The sequence below is a fragment of the Cervus elaphus genome, chromosome 10 (assembly GCF_910594005.1).
Source record: "Cervus elaphus chromosome 10, mCerEla1.1, whole genome shotgun sequence".
NCBI classification, from domain to species: Eukaryota; Metazoa; Chordata; class Mammalia; order Artiodactyla; family Cervidae; genus Cervus; species Cervus elaphus.
The window spans coordinates 50,935,745-50,956,713 of record NC_057824.1 but is presented as its reverse complement, the minus strand read 5'-3'; the positions used below and the strand labels follow the sequence as shown (position 1 = coordinate 50,956,713).

At 54.1% G+C, this 20,969-nt stretch overlaps 1 protein-coding gene across 1 annotated transcript; it reads right to left on the bottom strand.

Moving 5' to 3' along the window:
- Window positions 1–1,554: 1,554 nt before the first annotated feature.
- TMEM130 (transmembrane protein 130) lies at window positions 1,555–17,268 on the bottom strand. Its single transcript, XM_043915305.1, has 8 exons — window positions 16,876–17,268; window positions 10,325–10,630; window positions 8,700–8,859; window positions 7,527–7,693; window positions 6,738–6,822; window positions 5,478–5,680; window positions 3,424–3,536; window positions 1,555–2,898 (listed from the first exon to the last, which is right to left on the bottom strand). The coding sequence occupies exons 1-8, from the start codon at window positions 16,958–16,960 to the stop codon at window positions 2,746–2,748; spliced, it is 1,272 nt and encodes a 423-aa protein (XP_043771240.1). The 5' UTR covers window positions 16,961–17,268; the 3' UTR covers window positions 1,555–2,745.
- Between the last annotated feature and the right edge of the window lie 3,701 nt (window positions 17,269–20,969).

Sequence of the window (20,969 nt, the reverse complement as noted above, 5' to 3'; positions counted from 1 at the left end):
AAACCCGCTTTAATTCTATCAGGCTTAAACTCTCAGAAACCTTCTGAGACACCTGGGCATGTCTGGGGTGATGGGCTTCTTCAAGGAAAACATGGCTCTTAACAGGTACCGGCAAGAATACATTCAGTTGCTTCTGCTCCTGACATGCTGTGGTCACTAGAACCCGCAGCCTCTCATTAGCCATGGTGAGGTCCCTCCTAGAACTGTAGGCTGCTGGGAATAGCTGCCCAGCCCTTTTGCCACCTGGGGCTGGGGAGCAGGTGTAGGGTGAACTAATACAGAATTCTGACAGTTCTCAGACAGAGAAGGAGAAATATCATGAGACATCCCTTATATGTAGAATCTAAAAAGAGACAATACAAATGAACTTACAAAACGGGAACAGACTCACAGACTTAGAGAACGAACTTATGGTTGCCAGGGGGGTGGGATGGTTAGGGAGTTTGGGAAGGTCACGTACACACTGCTATATTTAAAATGGACAACCAACAAGGACCCACTGTATAGCACATGGAACCCTGCTCAATGTTATGTGGCAGCCTGGATGGGAGGGGAGTTTGGGGGAGAGTGGATCCATGTATATATATATATATGGCTAGTCGCTATGCTATTCATCTAAAACTATCATAACATTGTTAATTGGCTATAACCAGGTGCTCATTTGCTCAGTTGTATCCGACTCTTTGAAACCCTAAGGACTGTAGCCCACCAGGCTCCTCTGACCGTGGGATTTTTCAGGCAGGAGTACTAGAGTGGGTTGCCATTTCCTCCTCCAGGGGATCTTCCCAACCCAGGGGTCTAACCCACATCTCCTGTTTCCTGCATTGCAGGGGGATTCTTTACCTGCTGAGCATCGGGGAAGCCAGGTGGCGCTTGTGATAAAGAACCCGCCTGCCAATGCAGGAGACATAAGAGACATGGGTTCAATCACTGAGTGGGGAAGAGTCCCCTGGTATGTATAGCAACTCATTCCAGTGTTCTTGCCTGGAGAATCCCATGTACAGAGGAGCCTGGTGGGCTACAGTTCAAAGGGGTGCAAAGAGTCGGACACAACTGAACGACTAAGCATGCAAACTTAATCTCTTTTCTCAAACCTACCCCTAAATTCTAGTGTTTGAACAAAGTTCAAGAGGCCCTGCCGGAGACAGGAAGCTCTCACACTTGAGGGTGCACTGGGGCTGCCCCCCTCCCAGGAGCTGTTTCGGGTGTGGCACGGGGCCCAGGGAGCAGCATTTCCAAGTTCCCAGGTGCGGCCTATGTCCCACCCTGACCAAGAGTCACTCCCAGAGTCTCAGACTTAAGAGTCACCTGGGGGCGCCTGGACCACCTCCGGGGGACCCTCAGGAGCCCGATCGTCTGTGAGGCAGCCTAAGTGGCAGTGTGAGGACCACCGGTCCAAACCCAGACCGGAGCCCCGGACAGCGGCTCCATCCAGTGCACCTGCCGAAGAATGTGATGGGGACGTCCTGCTACATCCAAGAACCTCTCCTGCCACCTGCAAGGCGCAAACGTCCAGGCACGGAGAAGGAAGAGACTCGGCCACCCGCCCCGGGCTTGGCTGTCGTCGGAGCACACAAGCTTTATTCAGCAGTAACGGCAGTAGTTATGAGTGTGAGCTGTACAACAGTGGGGACGCTGTCTTCAGCGCAAAGTCTCAGAGCAGACAATTACGGCGACAGAGCTCGGCCTCCGTGGCCCTGCTCCCTCCCCAGACAGGCCCAGGGTGCTCCCCACTCCTGCATGGTTGGATGGGGACCCGATCGTGGGCTCCCTCTGTACCCATGCTCTCTGCACATGACCTGACTCCCCCAGGCTGCTGGGCCAAAGGGAGAGGGGTGGACTGGTCCCCCACCCTGGGCTCCATCCAGTCCTCTTCCCTCTCAAGGCCACCCTGGGAGCAGTTAAGGGGGCGAGAACTCTGTCCCCCACACAGGGTACCCAAGTTCCCCCCATGGCCTGACTCTTTCTTCTGCCGCAAAGCCTCTTTCTCAATGCAAGTTGAAACAGACTCAATAAAAGAAAGTGCTGTCTACGAAGCACTTCACACTCACAAAGCATTAGCCCTGCCCCCCACCCGACCCCCAGCAAGCAGATGGGGAACAGGGTGTCCTTAGAAGGGGACCCAGGAGCCCCTGGGAGGGGGAGGAGCCAGGCCCCGGAGCTGTCAGGGCCACGTGGGAAAGGTCAGGCTTCCTTTTAGCTCTGATCAATGGGACGGCTCAGCAACCAACTCACTGAGAGAGAGGAAGTCGTCTGAAACATCTGGGTGACGTCATGCACGCTTATCCCTGTATGTAAGACCTTTCGTGATGTAGCCCTGAATTAACCATCTGTGAGCTTTCTCCTAGCTCTCTGACCTGGGCAGGGCCACCTGGGGGAGGGAAGTGTGAACCCCAGATGGACGGCGAATGTGCCAAATAAGGGAGGAATCGGTGAGGGGCAGCGGGCACTCCTAGGAGAGAACAGGGACCGAGTCCAGTGCTGGAATCCCACTTGGGGGCCTCCTCAAAGGCAAGGGGTGGGGCGGGGCTGCCCGAGAGGGGCTTCCGACCATATAGATGGATGGAATGGCTGGGAGGTGGGACTGAGCCGGTCTTGTGGAGGCGGCTAGACTGTACAGATGGATGACCAGTCAGGGCGGACGGCCCCGCACTCATGGCGTGCACCAGTCTGCCCCCGACACTGCCCCAAATTCCCGGGCAGCAGTCAGTTAACACTGAAACTGGGTTTGGGGGCGGGTGGCGCTCAGACCGTGTAAGTTTTGACGGACTTGTAGAGGGGAGGCAGCAGCCCGTGGTTCTCGCGGACGACCTCCAGGTACTCAGATGGCGTCTCCAGTAAGAAGGGCCCACAGCACATCTGGCAGCAGCACTTGACCCCAGTGGGCGGCTCCGGGTTCTTGTCAGACATGGGGGAAAAGTCAAAATCAGCCACCTATGGTGAACAGAACCCCGTGGGCCAATCGCCCTCCCACCCACCAGGAGCCCCGTGAGGTGGCCTTATGAGCTCAGCAGCCCACCTGGGCAGCCTCTTGCAAGCTCAGCTGCCTGGGTGCAGCACGCACAGAAACACCTTTCGGACACTATGCGGTGCTTCCCTGTGCCCTTGGCTTTTCTGCAGTCTGGGTTGCCCCTGCTTTTGGCTGCCCTCTCCTTTACCAGTTCGTGGGCATGGCTGGCGGGCCACGGGCAAGTGGAGTAGGAGGTAAGTGACATGAGAAGCAACCAAGTTTATCAATGGGGCCCCAGTCATGGGTGCTTCATGGGTACGTCAGCCCCAGCCCTGGGGTCTTGCTCTGACATCCAGACCACCTCTTAGCCCCCCACATCTGGCCGCCCCCACCGCCCGCCCTCTCTGCAAATCCTCTCCTGTGAAGGCCAGGAGTCCAGCCCCACCCTCACCCCACCCCCACTGAGCACCCACCTCCACCATATCCTTCTGGTGAGTAGCATTCCTCAGGGTCATGTACATGATGAAGGCCAGCATCATGGTGATGAGCGTGGCACACGGGAAAGCAAAGACAGCCGGCTGGATGCCTGGGAGGAAGAGAGGGTGAAGTCATGAGCTTGGGCAGTCAGTGCTGAATACCAGCTCTCAGGGTACAGCCTCGGGGAGAGAACAGAGCCCGCCAGAGCCTCTTCCTTCTTTGTGCACGTGCATCCCAGTAAGGCAACTCCAATAGGCAAATCCAGGATTTCACAAAACCCAAGGAAGGGTCTGTCGGGGTTTTAAAGTGATACTTGGCAGTAACTTTCAAAGGGTGCAGCTGAATTTCCCCCCAGAGTGTGGGCTGGACTCATAGTGACTTGCTCCTAAACAGCGGCAGAGGACAGGGGGATGACGGACAACTTCCAAGCCTAGACCACGAAAGACCCGGCCGCTTCCTCCCGACTCTCTTGGGTGACTTGCTCTGGGGAAGAAGGCCAGAGCGTGAGGACACCCAAGCACCCCTGTGACCTCCGGCAGCTCTGGGCTTGCTCGCTTAGATCCTGTTGCGCGGAAGCCACAGGGCAGAGCAAGAAGAGCCCAGCGGGTCCTGGGTTCAAATCCTGGCCCTGCCCAGGTGACCTGACGGTCATGCTGACCCACGAGGCGGCCGTGGAGATGCAACCAGGTGAGGCGGGCGCAAGGCAGGCGACAGCACGGGTGGGTTCCTTCTCACCCTTCCCCCGCTCTCCTTCGGGTAGAGACACCACCATACACCAAAAGGATCTGTCTCCGAGGAAAGGCGGCATGGATTACCTGCAGTGCCAGGTAATCCCCCTTCTCCGCAGGATTCAGAGGATTCCAGGTGATCAGTGCCCAGGAGATGCTGGGGGAGTCAGGGCCCAAGGCCCCCAGAGATGCCTGCAGGTCAAAGCGTCTGCCTGGCACACAGGGTCAGCCAGGGCCCAGTGCAGAGCATGGAGTCGGCTCAAGTAGGAGGGACTGGGGAGACAAGGGGGCGGTGATCACGTCTGTGCATTGCTGGGCCAACCTTGGGGCAAGTGCAGCTGGCAGGGAGCATCCCCTTTAGTTCTGCACAGGGTGGGACCTGGCTGAGCATCTGAAAGACCATCCCTAAGGCCTGGGATCCTTTCTCCTCTGTGTAAGAAAACCCTCGTCGGGGGTCATAGAGGAGGAGCCCCTGGAAGTGAATGCGAGGACCTGATGCTGTCATCAGCTAACCCCATGGCTGCAAGTCAGCGGCTGGACCGTGTGACTGTTTGGGGAAGAGGACGCCAGGGGGTTCGGCTGGGTGCCCGGATAAACGAGAGAGGCTGCACCGCACACATTCTGAGCTGCCCGCACTCCCTGGGAGACTCCCGACAGCCCAGTGAGGCCAGCACGGTCGCCAGCGGAGATGCTTGTTTTTGGTAGAAGTGAAAACACGGAGACGCAGGCGATGGGGTGGGTGTGACGGCAGCGAAGGACGGAGGGCTCGTGCCAGGGACAAGGGTGGCAGAGGTCACGTGTGGGAGGGACACCGCCCACCGCCAGCGGTGGTGGCAACATGAGAGCTGAAGTTGGGATGATCCCGGGGCAACACGGCACGGATGGCGCCGGTCCAAATGGCGGGTGCCGGGGCTGGGAGCAGGGGCATCAACAGCGGTGCTGATGGCGGCCAGGGTGGTTGCTATGGCAGCGCTGACTCTGGCTCGTGAAGATGCTGGAAGAACGGTCCGTAGTGTGTGGTGATGGTGGCCCTGGTTTTGGACAAGTCGCCTGGCGACAGCTGAGTTTGCTGTGGTTACGGCTAGTGGTGCTGGTGTTGCGGGTGGTGTTGGTGGGACTGATGGGGGCTGGTATGGGGGGGCTGGAGCAGTGGCCGATGGCGCTAGAGTTTGGTGGTGGTGCTACGGGTGGTCAGCCATGGTGTTGATTGGGGCCGGCAGGGTTACCAATGATTCTAGTAATAGTGGGATTGGCTGTTGATGGCCACGGGTGGACCAAGGGTGACTGGTTTTTGCTGGGAGCAGAGGCAAAGTGTCACTTACTAGAGGGCCACACCTGGACCTTGTGGTACTGGTGCGTCTTGCTGATGACGTTCTCAGCCTGGATGCTGAAGCAGTAGTCCCCGGGATCCCGGAAGATGTGGGTCAGGTTGTAAGCTGTGCTGTCCACTGCCACCGGGAGGCATTCCCCTTCCTCCAGCGGGAGGCACTCGGGCTTAAGACGCCAGCACACATTCAGAGGGGGGCTGCAGGGAAACGGGGGGTGTCTTTTCAGCAATGGCTTGCCAAGGGGTGTGAGCACAGACCGAGTCCGAGAAAGGTCAGGCAGTCATGAACTTCAGTGTTCTTTCTAGGAAAGAACACCCAGGTGCCCAGGCCTCCAGGGAACATTGTAGTATATAAGAGATGGCCTGAGACTCCAAGAGGAGGCCAGGGCAGTGACAGACAGAGGGACATGCGCAGACTGCTGGACGAGGCGGAATGCATGCTCCAGTGACGCCCTTGGTGTGTCAAGGGGACAGAGAAGCACGCTTTCAATGAGGAAGTCAGGGAAGGCTTCCTGGAGGAGGTGGCGTTTGAGTAGGCTCTGAAAGGATAAGTCGGCTTTCTATAGATTTGAAGGGGTGAGGGCATTCCCACATTGCAGACAGCCCCACAGGGCCAGTGCTCCCTCCCCTGGACGTTGAGAATGGAGTCATGCTGTGACTCTCCCACGGCCCAGTTAAGGGTGGGCTCATCACTCCATGTGCTCCCTGACTTGGGGCCCCTCAGGGATGAAATCCAGTGGTCATGTGTGGATGTGAGAGTTGGACTATAAGGAAAGCTGAGCGCCAAAGAATTGATGCTTTTGAACTGTGGTGTTGGAGAAGACTCTTGAGAGTCCCCTGGACTGCAAGGAGATCCAACCAGTCCATCCTAAAGGAAATCAGCCCTGAATATTCATTGGAAGGACTGATGCTGAAGCTGAAACTCAATACTTTGGCCACCTGCTGCGAAGAGCTGACTCATTGGAAAAGACCCTGATGCTGGGAAAGGTTGAAGGCGGGAGGAGAAGAGGACGACAGAGGATGAGATGGCTGGATGGCATCACCAACTCGACAGACATGAGTTTGAGTAAGCTCCAGGAGTTGGTGATGGACAGGGGAGCCTGTCTTGCTGCGGTCCATGGGGTCACAAAGAATCAGCAACGACTGAGTGACTGAACTGAACTGAACTGAAGGGATGAAACAAGGTCAGGAGCCTCTGAGAGGGCGTGTGGACAGGACCACAGATCAAGCACAGTGCGTTCAGGGCTTCACTCACCTCCCCAGGAAGTTCAACGTCACTACCATCTTTTGGAAGGTCTGAATTAGGGTGGGGCCCAAAACTTGGATGCCTCGAAGGGTTTCTGAAAGGCAAAGAGGACAACCTCGTTACACCTGGTGGCTGACGACAGCTGTCTCAGGGCTCCCGGGGTTCCCAGGCTGTGTGACCACCACCCTGTCCTCTTGGCCCTCCCGAAGAGCGGGTCACAGGTCACATCCAGAGTCCTGCTCCCAGATCAGCAGCAGACACTGGAGCCGCTTAGACTGAGACCGCTGGGGGAAGCCAGCAGGACTCTGGTGAGCAGGACCTGGGGCTGGCTTAGGATAACCACCTGCCTCCCCATCATCTGTGCTGTGTGGGGGGCACGGGAGCGCACCCCGTTAGCTTGACTGAGAAACAGGCTGCAGCTGCCCCAGGGCCCCGTCTTGACAAGGCCAGGAGTGGCGGGCCTGGGGGCTCCCTCCCGGTGTAGCCAACTGGGGCCGTCCCATCCCCGACAGGACGGTCCTTGACTAGAGGCCGATGTAGCCGGAAACAGAGAGTGATGGGGATGCGTCCGATCATGGCACAGGGTCTGGGCTCTGCCACTCGGTGCCCCCTGACCTCCTCCGTGGCCTTTAGCGCCCTCTTAGAAGTAGGGAATGACACACCCCTCTCAGGGCTGCCAAGGGACCTGAAGAGGGGCTGTGCCAGCCACTCTATATGTGATCCAGCCCTGGAAGGAGTGGTACCCAGGGCACCTCGACGAGCCAAATGCTCAACCCACACCAACCCCCCGAGACTCACCCTGCAGCTTCAGCGAGGTGGAGAAGTCACCCGTCTTCTGCAGAATGCCCCTCCCGGCGTCCGATGTGACCTGCTCCCACCCTGCCACCACCTTGACCTTCACGGTGAAGGAGCCGATGATGGAGTAGTTATAATAGACGGTACCATCTCTGGTCACCATCTGGGTGCTGTAAGAGGTCGGGGAGGGGAGAGATGACGGAAGTGATCCACGTGACTTTTTAGGGTCAGCGGTTGGGTGTACAGTGACACATTCAGACCAGTGTCATTTTGCGAGCAAAAATGTCACCTCAGCAGCAGTCCCCAGGGCCAGCCAGGGCATGAGGTCAGCTGACCTGCATGGGTGGGGTGGATGCTGGCCATCTTTGGATTTGTAAGTTACAGGTAAGAAGACCTCTTAGCAACAGGTACCTGTCACCTGCCAGGAAGTGCCCTGTGGCCCCAGCCAGACCAAGGGAAGACCGTGTGTTAGATAGAGATGATCTGGGAAGGGGAGAAGTACGAACTTTGGAGCTAAGATAAATCTGGCTTTGAATCTCAGCTCCAAATTTCCTATCTACATAACTCTCAGCCTTACTTTTCACATCTGTAAAACAGGAAGAATCATGCCTCCATCATAGGTTATGACTTTTTCCTCTACAATTACCCGAATCACTTTGAAAGAAACTTGAGTAACAATAAAGAAAATATTTCTGTTGATTTGTTGATGCTCTTTATATATGAAGTTCATCGAACCTTTACCTATTATATATCTTCCAAATATTTTCTTCCAGTTTAACCATTATCTTTTGGCTCAACTTGCTTCTTTCATTTCAAATTTTAAATCTGATGATGCCAAACTTAGCATTTTTTTCCTATGCAGTTTCTACCTTTTATTTGTATTCTTAGAAATGCCTTCCCCCACTGCCAAACTATTCAATTGCAGGGGATCATTGTCTACATTGCAATCTAGTCCTGGTTTGTTATGTTTACTGTTTACTATTTTAAATCTGTAAATTTGGAACAGGTTTTGTTAAGGGTTAGACTGGCTCACACTGGTCCCCAGGGACCCCGAGTTTGACACAGAGCAGGTGTGCAAGGCATGTTCGGAGTGAGAGTGAGCAGGTGAAGATGACGGAGTACACAGCACTCCGCACAGGCCAGGACTCTAGGGCGTCAAAGGGGGTCAGAACATACCCGTCTCCGAAGTCCCAGCTGTAGAGGAATGAGGCGTTCTTGAAGAAGTTGCTGGGGTCGTGGAGGACGAAGGAGACTTTGAGGACTGTCTTGGTGAGGTAGGAGCTGGGCCAGGGCAGGGAGGTGTTCTGGGTGACCACAAGGTTCCCCACGAGGAACTCTGGGAGGGAGAAACCACGGGAGGGTGAGGCCCCCGTCCCCAGGGTGGAGGAGGGCAGAGCCATGTGCCAGCCGGCAGGGCCGCCTCTCCCCCACCCCGCTCCTGACTGTCACCGTTGTGGTAACAAGAGGGGACCCTGCAGGTCTCCGAACACAGAGCCATGTGCCCCCTCCGAGGCCCTGCCCCAGGCCAGTGGGTGCTGGCGAAGACTCACTCCCTGTTACACATACAGTTCCGCTCCTGTACCCCCTTCACCAGGACTCTGAACTTTCTGGCACAAGAGATGCCCAGGACTAGAAGGAAACGGGCAAGCTTTTAAATCGACTCTTGGGAAATATTTCAAAGTATTAGATGAGCCTAGGAAAAAAATGAGCATTTCTACTGACCACATTTGTTGTTATTTAGTCACTAAGTCATATCCAACTCTTTTGCAACCCCATGGCCTGTAGCCCACCAGGCTCCTCTGTCCCTGGGATTCTCCAGGCAAGAATACTGGAGTGGATTGCCATTTCCTTCTCCAGGGGATCCTCCTGACCCAGGGATGGGACCACATCTCACACACTGCAGGTGGATTCTTTACCACTGAGCCCTCAAGGAAGCCCATTGCCAAGTACACGTGTGTACGTACCACATACATTAAACAGAGTTGATCCAATTGGTCATAGAATTTCATTTTGATGTTTAAAAACTTACAAGCATGAGGACTCTCCCAGGCTAAAACACACTCTTTGTAAAGATCATTATTATTATAAATTATATGAGTATTCTTATGGTTGCATACTTAGTTTGTCTCTACTTTCCTCTGTTACCATAGAAACTGTGATGAACACCTTCGTGCATAAACCATTACCCGAATGGAGGTTTATTACTTGAAGATAAGTTCTTTAATAGATTGTAGGGACTTCCCTGGTGGTCCAGTGGCTAAGACTCCACACTCCCAATGCAGCGGGTCTGGGAACTAGATCCCACATGATACAATTAAGAGTTCCCATGCTGAAGCTAAAGATCCTGCATGCAGATAAGACCCAGTGCAGCCAAATAAGTAAGAAGAAAAAATAGACTATAAACTCTAAGAAAGCAGGGAGTTCTTAGAAAGAAAGAGAAGGGAGGGAGGGTGTGAGGGAGGAAGGAAGGGAGGAAGAAGGGGAAAGAGAGAAGGGTGGGGGGATAGGGAAAGAGAGAGAACGAGGTGAAGACTAAAGCAATTTACAGCCATTGACACATATGGATCAGCTCCTCTCCAAAAGCGTTGTATTAATTTACAGCCCAGTAGCAAATATGCACTTTGTGTCCATTTTAGCACAACTCTGCCAGCAGTGGGTATTACCATTTTCTGACCCTTTGTTAACTCAACTGACAGCAACTGAGAACATGGGTCTAATCTGCCTGTGTGTGATGGTTGTGATGCCCATTTTCTCTGCCCCAAGAGCCTGAAGGCAAATCAGTGAGGAGGGAAGGTCCTCACCAGTGATGGGGAGGACGAGGAGGCTCCTGGCCACAGGCTGGCACATCCCACAGTCGGCAGCGGTGACCCAGACGGAGACTGGGAAGTCCCCGGGCACGCTCCCCACGACGCGGATGGTGGAGCTGAAAGCCTCGTCCGCCTTCCCCGTGAGCAGCAGCGGCGTGTGGATCCAGTGGAAGCGGTAGAGGCTGGTGCTGGCGGGCAGGGCCAGGCTGCCGTTGTCGTCGGCCACCAGGCTGGCCGTGATGGTCACCTCTGCGCCCGTGGTGGCAGGGCCATCGGTGGTGAGCTGAAGTTCATACAGGCCTAGGAACCCAGAAACAGAGACTGTGTTTCAGGTAGAGGGCATGGCCAAGAGCCCCACTGCCCCACGCTGGGTGGGTGTCTATTCATCTTACGGGTGGAGACACTGAGGCAGGTCAAGGGACAAGCCCAAGGATCATACATTGCCACGTGGAGATTCAAACCCAGGCCCGGCTGACTCCAAACCCACACTCTTGCCAGTGTCTCAATGTATTTTCTTTTCTCATGCCAGCCACGCAGGGCCTTACAGAGCGTGAGTCTGCTGACCCAGCCATGCTTCTCAGCTATAAAAATGACCATCAGTCCACGTCACAGGAGGAGCCACTGCAGCTGCTGCCCAGAACGCACCCCCCCCCATCACCCACTCTTTGGGGCCGAGCTTTACATGTGAAACAAAATTCCAAGTTGAAACACAGAGCTGAATCTGGACCCCCTTAGAGGCCGCACGCCTTGACATGGCAGAACGAGCCTTGGGAGGAAGGGTCACCGTGATGCACCCTTCTCTTTGTTCTCTGTCTGCAAATCCATAAACTGAGAGCCTCTAGATCTGAGCCACCTGATACGGTTCCACTAGCCACGTGTGGCTCCTGAAGCTTCAATCAAAAGGAAACAAACATCAAACCCACTTTCTCGGTCACACTGGCCACGTTCCAAGGGCTCAACAGCCGCATGTGGCCAAGGGTCATGAGAGTGGACACTGTGGATACAGATCTTTGTTATCACAGAAAGCTCCACTGGACCACACGCTCTCAGGGACCTCCAGGGTCTCGGCCGGGGCCAGCGCTGGAGCTGTCTGATTCCAGCTGGGTCCGCTCCTTGGGGAACTTGAACTGACATATTGGGGATACAGCTCTTACAGGGAACCTGGGAATTAAGACTTGCAGGTTGCAAGCAGAGAACAGGGCCTGGGGACTTCCCTGCTGGTCCAGTGGCTAAGACTCTGCACTCCCAACGCAGGGGGCCTGGGTTCAATTCCTGGTCAGGGAACTAGATCCCTCATGTCATAACTGGAAAAAAAAGATTCCTCATGCTACAACTGAAAAAAAGATCCTGTATGCCACAACAAAGAAGACAGATCCTGTGTGCCTCAGCGAAGACCTGGCATGGCCAAATAATATAAATAAATATTTTTTTAAATAAACAAATATTTTTTCAAAAGAGAGAGAACAGGGCCTGGTGGGCATGGAATGGAGTCCACATAAGAGGCCTTTTAAATAATACTCCCCAGCCAACCAAGACCATTCAGTCTTACACTGAAGGTAAGACTAATTATAATCTGAAAATACAGAAAGGTATAAAATTTTAAAAAAAAGAAAAGTTTTTAAATAGTCAGCAATGATCCCTCTTACTATATTTGGACATTTCCTACTATTTTTTTCAAATGATGCTTACTCAGAGATTATTCCACTGTTGTTGCTGGTTTTCCATATCAAGCATCTTCCTAAGTTATTATTCTTCACCTGCTCTAGATAGCTGCAGATTTTTATCATACTCATGGGTAAGATTTTAAAAATCAGGTTTGTTTCCATCATAAACGTTAATCCAGGGACCTCCCTGGAATCTTCAGTGGTTAAGATTCCATGCTCCCAATGCAGGGGGCGTAGGTTTGATCTCTGGCTGGGGAACTAAAATCTCGCATGCCACACAACACATCACAGCCACACACACACAAAGTAATACATACGCATAAAGAGTATTAGACGTGTCCTATTACCCTACCCACCCCCTCCCAAAAAAAAACAACAGCTGCTAACAGATTAAGGTCCTCCGGCTCTTTTTCATGCACTGAAGTTTCAATTTCGTCAGAATCACCCTCTGCACACAACTCTGCATGATTTTATTTCCACACGGCAACACATCAGAAGGATGTCCGCGGGCATCCTAACGTGAACTTCAATGGTTGCAAGATAATCCCTCAAGCAGGTGTATCTGAATTCCCAGAACCCTTCCCTCTCGCCAACAGCACTACTGCATGTCTTGCAAACTCTTTTCCTGCGATTTGGGTTTTCCTCTTCAGGTGCGATGTCTGAAGGGCTTGCAAGGTTAGAGACTGTCCAGCCTGTGGCAGGGCAAACCTGGGCAGGTGAAGTGACAGAAGGAAGGGAGGAAGGGCCACGACACCCCCCCATCATTTCAGTCCCTCCCACCTCTCCCTTTCCCGGCCACATGCACCCCCTCCCTTGGCTTCTGGTACCCCATAAATGCTGACAGAACCCCGGAATAGTGACTTCAATTCTACTAAGCAGTAATGTAGTAGCTACTAACCACATGCCATTACGTTTAATCACTTAAATGTAATTAATACTAAAAAATTCAGTCCCTCCATTGCACCAGAGCTACATTTCAAACATTCAAGAGCCATAGCTCTCCCGGACAGCACAGATGGAAAATATATCCTTCACCATCCAAAATTCTGTAGGCCAGGAATGCAGCAGCAGTTCCTAGCCTTTTTGGCACCTGGGGCCAGTTTCGTGGAAGGCAATTTTCCCACAGAGCTGGGGAGGGAGCGGGATGGGGATGGTTCCAGGATGATTCAAGTGCATCACATTTATTGTGTACTTCACTTTTATATTTATTACATCAGCTCCACTTCAGGTCATCAGGCATTAATCCCAGAGGTTGGGGTCCCCTGTTCTAGACCCCCCAGCTTTCTCCCCTCCCAAACCTACCATTCTCATTACCTGTCATTCTCTGTCTGGCTAGAGGGTCCAACTGTTTCAAGACCCAGTCCCTGGGCCCCTGCCACTCTCGCTGCTCCTCTCCATCACTTCGAACACCACTTGCACATGTGTGTGTGTGTGCTCAGTCGTGTCTGACTCTTTGCGACCCCATGGACTCCCAGGCTCCTCTGTCCATGGGATTATCTAGGCAAGAATACTGCTGTGGGTTGCCATTTCCTCCTCCAGGGGATCGTCCCAACCTAGGGATCGATGCGTCTCTTGCGTCTCCCGCACCGGCAGGCAGATTCTTGATTACTAGCGCCACCCTGGGAAGCCCCCGTCTGGTGGATTACTGCTCCATCCTGCCCGCTGACCCTTGGCCTCCAGTCCTGCCCTGGTCTCAGCCACCCCGGCAAGCAGCTTCCGCACAGTTCATCTGACCACGGGCCAGCCTCCGGGTAGAGGGAATCCACGTTCATGTCTTGGCACATCCATGCTGTAGATTTAACACTTGCTCTGTCCTCCATAGCCTCAAGGCCTGTGCAGATGCTGTCCCCACTGCTCTTCTTCACCTAGATGTCTGTGGATATAACTTCTTCCAGGAAGCCCTCCCTGACTCCCACCCCCCCCCACCTCCTCTTCAGCGCTCTCCCAACAGCTTGGCACACAGCATACCCTGGGTTGGAATAGACATTTCCTCGTCTCCCCTAACTGCACTGCAAGCTCCTTGAGGGCAGGACAAGGGTCATCCCCATCTCCTCCGGGCCTAGTCAAGCACCAAGAAGGGGCTGGACACTGCGCTGGGAAGCGGCACCTGGAGAGAAGGGTGTGGCAGAGGGACCTGGCACTGTCCAAGGAAACTCTTCATCCAGGACTGAGCCCCTTCCTTGGGCCACACCCCACAGCTCTGGGGGGACCCAGAAGTACAGGACGTGTCCCCTGCCCTTAGGGAGCTCGCGAGAGACCTGTTGATTCAGCCAAACTGGGAGGTGAGCTGGCGGGTCCTCTGCTGGATCCCATTCACCCTGCGACACTGTGTCGCTGCCCCCAGCACGGACTCTGTCTCCAGCCTTTTGGTCACTAATGTTATATATCTGTTCCGAATCCCTTTTAGTGAGGTCATACTTTGAATTATAAAGTCATCTGGGCTAGCACTGCAAAAGGGACCGGCGGTGTCTTAATCCCAAAGAGAGAATTCCAGACATAAAAGTCTCTCCAAGAAAACACAGTGTATGGCTGAGTCCCTGTGTTGTCCACCTGAAATCATCACCACGTTATTAATCTGCTATACGCCAAGATAAAATAAAAGCTAAAAAAATAAACTTTCAAAGATTCTTTAAAAAAAAAACAAACCACGGTGTAGATTTTACACTGGGGGACCTGAGACCCCAGGGGATAACGCTACTGCCTGGGGTCACAGAGTAAATCCACACTGCCCCAGGCTAAGTCCCTCTGGCTGGGGGGCAGCCTTTGGCCAGGCTGCCACAGACAGAGGTGCTGAGATGAGAGGCCATCTCCACCCCTCCCCCTCAAGGAGAATCTCCGCCTCTCCCCCTCCCAAGGAGAGGCACGTGGGCCAGAGCGAGGCTGGCAGGTGGCAGGGACATTTGGCTGCAGCAAGACGGGCGCATGTCAGCACGATGATGACTACGAGACGACGCAGACCGGTTGCCAGGGGAATGGAATCAGGGGGGCAGCCAGCTCAGCTGGGAGGAGGGACAGGGTGGGGGAGGGTAGGGGATGTGGCTCCAGCAAACAGTGGCCCGGCTCCTGGGAGCCAGCCCCTCCACCACCTATCCAGATGCCTAGACTCCAAGGGCAGTTTTCTCAGGCTTGTGTTTCTGTTTTTGTTCTTTTAAGCAGGTACTTCACAGCCCCTGAGTGATGCTGGCCCTCATCTTCAGGGTCTCAGAATTGTCCCAAATCTGAAATGGACCACGAAGGCTTTGCCACCTGTGGCTGAAGGCACCAAGCCCAGATTGGGTAACCTACCTGTCGAAATCTACATTTCCCGTTCGGGAGCCCAGGTGCCCTGGCCTTGGAGTCCAGAGCAGCCCAGGCCAGGGTTGAGGGGCCCCACAGGCACCCCAGTGGCCCAGAGCTGAGAAGGCCACAGCAAGACGTGAAGTGGCAAGAGCCACAAAGCTTGACCCACGGAAGAGCGCCCACCAGCAGGCTCCCTTGGATTCCACCTGGAACATGTACATTTTCCCTGACCACACAGCCTGCAAGGGCCCCAGAAGCTTCTAGAAAAGGGCTATGTCGGCCTTTGCACCTTGCACATGTTGTCAGCCCAAAACACTTCCCAAAGTACCTCTGAAGTGTGAACAACACAACCTGGAATTAATGAACGGTCCAGGACACAGACTTCTGACTTCAACCCTTGGTACAGGAAGCATGCCTGAGTCTGACCCAGATCTGGGGAAGCTGCAAAAGGGCTTCTGAATCTTTCTCTCCTGTGGGCTTTCCCCAACTGCATCTCAACTGTTTTGACTATATCATGGGTTCAATAGGCCAGGCTGGGAACCACATATGATTTCCAAAGAATTAATCCCCTCCTACTTTTTTTTTTTTTTCCTGGCAATTTAGGCCACACTGATCATTTCTGAACACCTGTAAACCTAATGGACAACAGACCTCATTTCTATGTGAATAACCAGGGAGAAGCAGATTATCCTGACAGAGCACAAAATTCTCTTAACATTCACTCCTAAGATGCAGGGTTTTTACCTTCCCTTGTGGCTTTCATTTCACAAGTTAGGATTCAATCTCTTCTCTCTACCGTATTTTGAAGGGGGGAGGGGGCATGATGAACATATTGGATAATATTGAATAGCTGCGTTCAATAACATTGAACGCACCCAATAGCTGCCAACTGTCTCCTCCAAACTCTCCAACCTGGGTCCCCTTTATTTTGTCGCCAAAATGGGGCAGAAAAGTGGGGTGCTGGCCTTCGGGCGGTGAGGAAGTGGGGATGCTAGAAGCACAGCCCCGGGGGACACGGAGTGGAACCCAGCGGAACCAGCTCGGGGTCCATTTTGGAAACCATTCCCCGAGAGGAAATGGCAGGCTGGCTTCCCAGGCTCTGAAAATCGCATCCCCCCACCCACCACCCCGAAGCCGACACGAGCTGGGTGGCAAGCCTCTCCCGATAAGGCAACATTTGGAGGCAACCTGGCGGCGCTCCTTGGGGGCTGTGGCGTGACGACCGACCCAAGCATCCTCGGTCCTCCCGCAGCACCCTCCCCCACCTCCAGCGGCTTCGAGGTTCCCAGGCTCCGGGATGGAGGCCCCGGCCACCGCGCCATTCCTAGGGCAGGGCCGATCTGGAGGGAGCAGCAGAAGCGAGGGGCGCGGGGACCCCCCAAGTGCCAGCGACTTCAGGGGACGGGGTGAAAGGACAGGCCCGTCGGGCCGTGCTCCCCTCCGCAGCGAGCAGCCTCGGGAGAGGAGGGAGGTGAGCGCAGGGCGCACGGCGCCACCTCCGCAGCGCCGGCTCCCGGCGAGGCCGCCGGCTCCAGGCCGCCCTGAGGCCCCTGCGCGCAGCCGACCAGGGAGGGCGGCCGGCCGATCCGCGCAGCGCCTTACCTGCGGCCACCCTAGCCGGGGCCAAGGGCAGGAGGCAGGCTAGCCAGAGGATGCGGCCGAGGCGCGGCCAGAGCGCCGGGGCCATGGCGGCGCCGGGAGCCGCTGGAGCGCCGAGGGGACGCGGCTGGACTCGACTGCGGCGGCGGCCGCCGGTGGGGCGCGCGGCGAGGGCGGTGCGGGGAGGTGCGGGCGCGGCGCCGGCTCGTCCTCGCCTCGGATCGCGGAGTCTCTGCGCGTCGCCGCCGCCCACAGCCCTCCGCGCCGACCCCGGCCCACGTCAGCCGCGTCGCGCCCCCTCCCCGGCCCGCGCTGCACCCCGCCTCTCTCCGCGATCCTCCCGACTCCCCCCGGGCCCCAGCTCCTCCAATCTGCGCCCCCTCCTCCCTCCCGCCGCAGCGCCCCTCCTCTCCCCTCGATCCCTCCCGCCGCCGCGCCCCTCCTCTCCCCTCGATCCCTCCCCTCCCCGGCGCCGGCTCCTCCAGTCGGCGCCCCCTCCCCGCCCCGCGTCCGTGCCCGCGCCGGGCGACTCTGACTCAGCGTCCCCAGAGGCGCGCGCGCCGCTGCGAAGCCTCCAGAAAGGTCCTTTGGGCTCTTTCTCCAGGTTCCCTCGCTCATGACGCACACGGTTTGGAGATGCTGCCCTTCCTTCAAGAAACGCTGAGGAAACACCGTGTGCCCGGCGCTGGTCGGTGGACCCGGGAACGCCTGTGTCCGTCCAGAGAGAAGGACTCGAGCGCAGGGGCCCGGGCGCAGGCGCTGGCGCTGGCCGTTCCTCTGTTTACCTTCTCCGCACCTGCTGAAAAGTGAGGCTTGTGTCCCTGGGCCCACAGCGCTGTCAGAAGCCTTGCCACACTCAAGACAACCGCGATGAGAAGAGACCAGGCCTCTCCTTGGACACTCCTTGGCCCAAGCAGGCGCTTCCATCTGCCGTAACAGGAACAGAGCATGTGTTTTCTGCTAGAAGGTGGCCAGCCTGGCTGACCTTAAAGGCTGGACACCGGCAGCCTGAATTCTGGTCCCAGTTGGGCCTCCCTTCACCCTTGGCAAAGAGGGAGAGTTGGGTGGCACCAGGGCTGCAGAATGCGGGCCGCAGGGGAGCGAAGGCACTTCCCCGGAGTAGCTGCGGGGTCCCCAGGGGATGAGGGGGACAGATTTGAGTGAGTCCCCTTAAGAAAGTTGAAAGTGCTAAACAGATGTCACTCACTGGTGGCATCAGTCACCATCGTGGGGACAAATGCCGGTAGACTTTGCATTCTCCCTGAGAGCTCTGTGACCTTGAGAAAGTCACATAACTGTCCTGGTGCCTCAAGTCAGTTTTCTTTAAAATAAGAAAAATAATACCCCATGAGACTGCAGTAAGGGTAAAATGAGTGAACACATAGAACAGTGTTTGGACATGTGTTGTTGTTTAGTCGCCAAGTCACATGTGACCCTTTGCAGCCCCACGGACTATAGCCCACCTGGCTCCTCTGTCCATGGGATTTCCCGGGCAAAAATACTGGCCTGGGTTGCCATTCCCTTCTCCAGAGGATCGTCCTGTCCCAGAGATCTCACCTTCCTCTCCTGCTTTGGCAGGTAGATTCTTTACCACTGAGCCACAGAGGAAGTCTGCACTTGGACATAGTTAAGTGCTCGATCAGTGCTGGCTGTCATTATGAGAATTGCTTAAGGAATTGGGGGAATTTTGCTTGTCCATCAGGAATTGAGAAGAACAGTGTGCTTGAGAAGAAAAGAGTATGTTAAGGTTATAAATTGTTTCAAATATTTAACTATTTCACATTATTCAAATGTCTGGCTGTTAGTGGCTTTTAAAATGTACTAACTGCAGAACTTCCTTGGTGGTCCGGTGGCTAAAACTCCATGCTCCGGAGGCCTGGGTTCAACCCCTGGTCAGGGAACTAGATCCCACATGCCTCAACTAAGGGTTTGCATGCTGCAACTAAAGATCCCACATGCTGTGGTGTAGCCAAATAAATGTTTTTTTAATTTAAAAAATTAAACTGACAAATATGTTCTTTAAAAAAAGTAAAATTTACTAACTGTATAAAAGGAATAATAACATTTATTACTTTTAAAAATGTGTAACATTACATTGGGTAACTTCACAGCCGCCATAGTCAGAGAAACCACCTGGGAAGGCCACCCTGAAGCTGATGTTGATCTGAGTCGTCTTTGTCTAACTTCTCACACGTATCACCTCCTCCAGAAACCTTCCTCCTTCTGGGCTCTCACAGCACCTGTCTTTTTTTAAGTGTTATTTTGATATTTATTTCCTTATTTCTGGCTGTGCTGGATCTTCATTGCTGCACAGCCTTTTCTCTAGTTGCGGCGAGCGGGAGCTACTCTCTAGTTGAGGCGCACGGGCTTCTCATTGCGGTAGCTTCTCTGGCTGCAGAACATGGGCCCTAGGTGCACAGGCTTCCGGAGTTGCAGCAGGCAGGCTCAGAAGTTGTGGCTCATGGGCTTAGTTGCCCCAGGCATGTGGGATCTTCCTGGACCAGGGCTGGAACCCACGTCCCCTGCATTGCAAGGCAGATTCTTAATCATTGGGCCACCAGGGACACCCCCTGCACCTGTCTTGAGGTACATTCTTATTGCTGAGAATTTTTCTAAAGCAGGTGTATTGGTCTGTTGTCCCTAGCAAAATAGTATAATTTTGTAACAGAAGGGCAGCAGCCATAGTGTTCATCTTCCTACCACAAACCCTCATTGTCCTTCATTGGAAATGTAACTGTGGGAAGTGGGGGCCCCTGATCTGATAACAGTCACCCTAGATCGGCTCTGGAGAGGCTTTTGGGGTTAAATCCTATGGTAGTTTGGAGGGGGCAAAAGGGAGTTCAGGGTGATCTCTTTGTTGAATTCATAGTTCCAGGCCTAGACCTCCACTCTGCCAGATTTTCTGCTGGAATTTTTTGACCTCAGGACACCCAGTCACCCTGTTGAAACTCACACAAGACCTAGGGAGGATTTATTGATTCATCGGGGGGAAGGTTCTTCATAGGGGTGGGACCCTCAGGGCCAGTCCAACAGGTAATCGGGGAAGGAGAGAGAGGAAGAATGGGTTCTTGGTGACTCTCAAAATGCCAGGCTGGGGCCCTGACCCACTCCACGCGGGGACCACTTCTGCAGACTGCTCATGCCCACCGACTGAATATTTTGGGGCTCCCTGTATTCTCTGTAGTGTCCCAGCTGATCCTGCCCTATGGGTTCATTCAGGGTACAAATTTATACATTTGATTATGCACTGAACTGTATCCCTTGAAAAATTCATATGTCAAGGCATAGCCCCCAAAGTGACTGTATTTGGAGACAGCACCTTTAAAGAAGCAACTAAGGCTAAATGCAGTCATAAGGGTGGGGCCTAATCCAATATGATTAGTATCCTTATTGAAGAGGAACAGACACCAGAGATTGATCTCTTGAGAGAGCACACAGTGAGATGATGCCACCACAAGCCAAGAGAAGAGGCCTCAGAATGAAACCTACCTTGGTGGCACCTTGACCTTGAACTTCCCAGTTGCCAGAACTATGAGAAATAAAGTTCTGTTGGGTAAGCCACCCAGTCTGTGGTAGTCTATAGTGGCAGCTTAAGGAGACCAAGACAACATCCAATGGGCAACAGAAATACATTGGTAAAGAGAGACAGGAAGGGAGCCTTCCGTCTAGGAGGGGGAAACAGATGATAAATGAGTAAGTAAGAAACTTCAGGTTCTAAGGAAAATTCCAGTATAATGAGAGATTGGGGGGCAGGGGTGATGGTCTTCCTACTGGGCCTTAAGAAAGGCCTCTCTGAGGAGATGACATTTGAGCTCATCAAGGATGACAAACAGCCTGCTTTATGCCTTTGAGGGAAGAATATTCCAGGCAGGAGAATCAGCTGCCAAGGTCCTAGGTGGACAGGATGCACAGCAAGGCCATTGTGGCTGGAACACGAAGAATAAGGTTGGAAGGTGCACAGGGCCAGGGGCTGAGGATAAGCTGAAACGGTTATCCTTTGGAGGGTTTTAAGCAGAGGAGGGGTATGATATCATTTATTAATATATGATAGAGATGAAGTTGACACTGTCCCCAACTGCTAATTCAGGAGACAGACA

Excerpts from the sequence above, each read along its gene's own strand:
- TMEM130 (XM_043915305.1), bottom strand. The coding sequence starts at position 16,960 with ATGGCCCCGGCGCTCTGGCCGCGCCTCGGCCGCATCCTCTGGCTAGCC. Across the intron at positions 10,631-16,875 it reads CCCGGCTAGGGTGGCCGCAG|GCCTGTATGAACTTCAGCTC; the intron begins GTAAGGCGCTGC and ends CTGGGTTCCTAG. Across the intron at positions 7,694-8,699 it reads AGCTGGGACTTCGGAGACGG|CACCCAGATGGTGACCAGAG; the intron begins GTATGTTCTGAC and ends GACCTCTTACAG.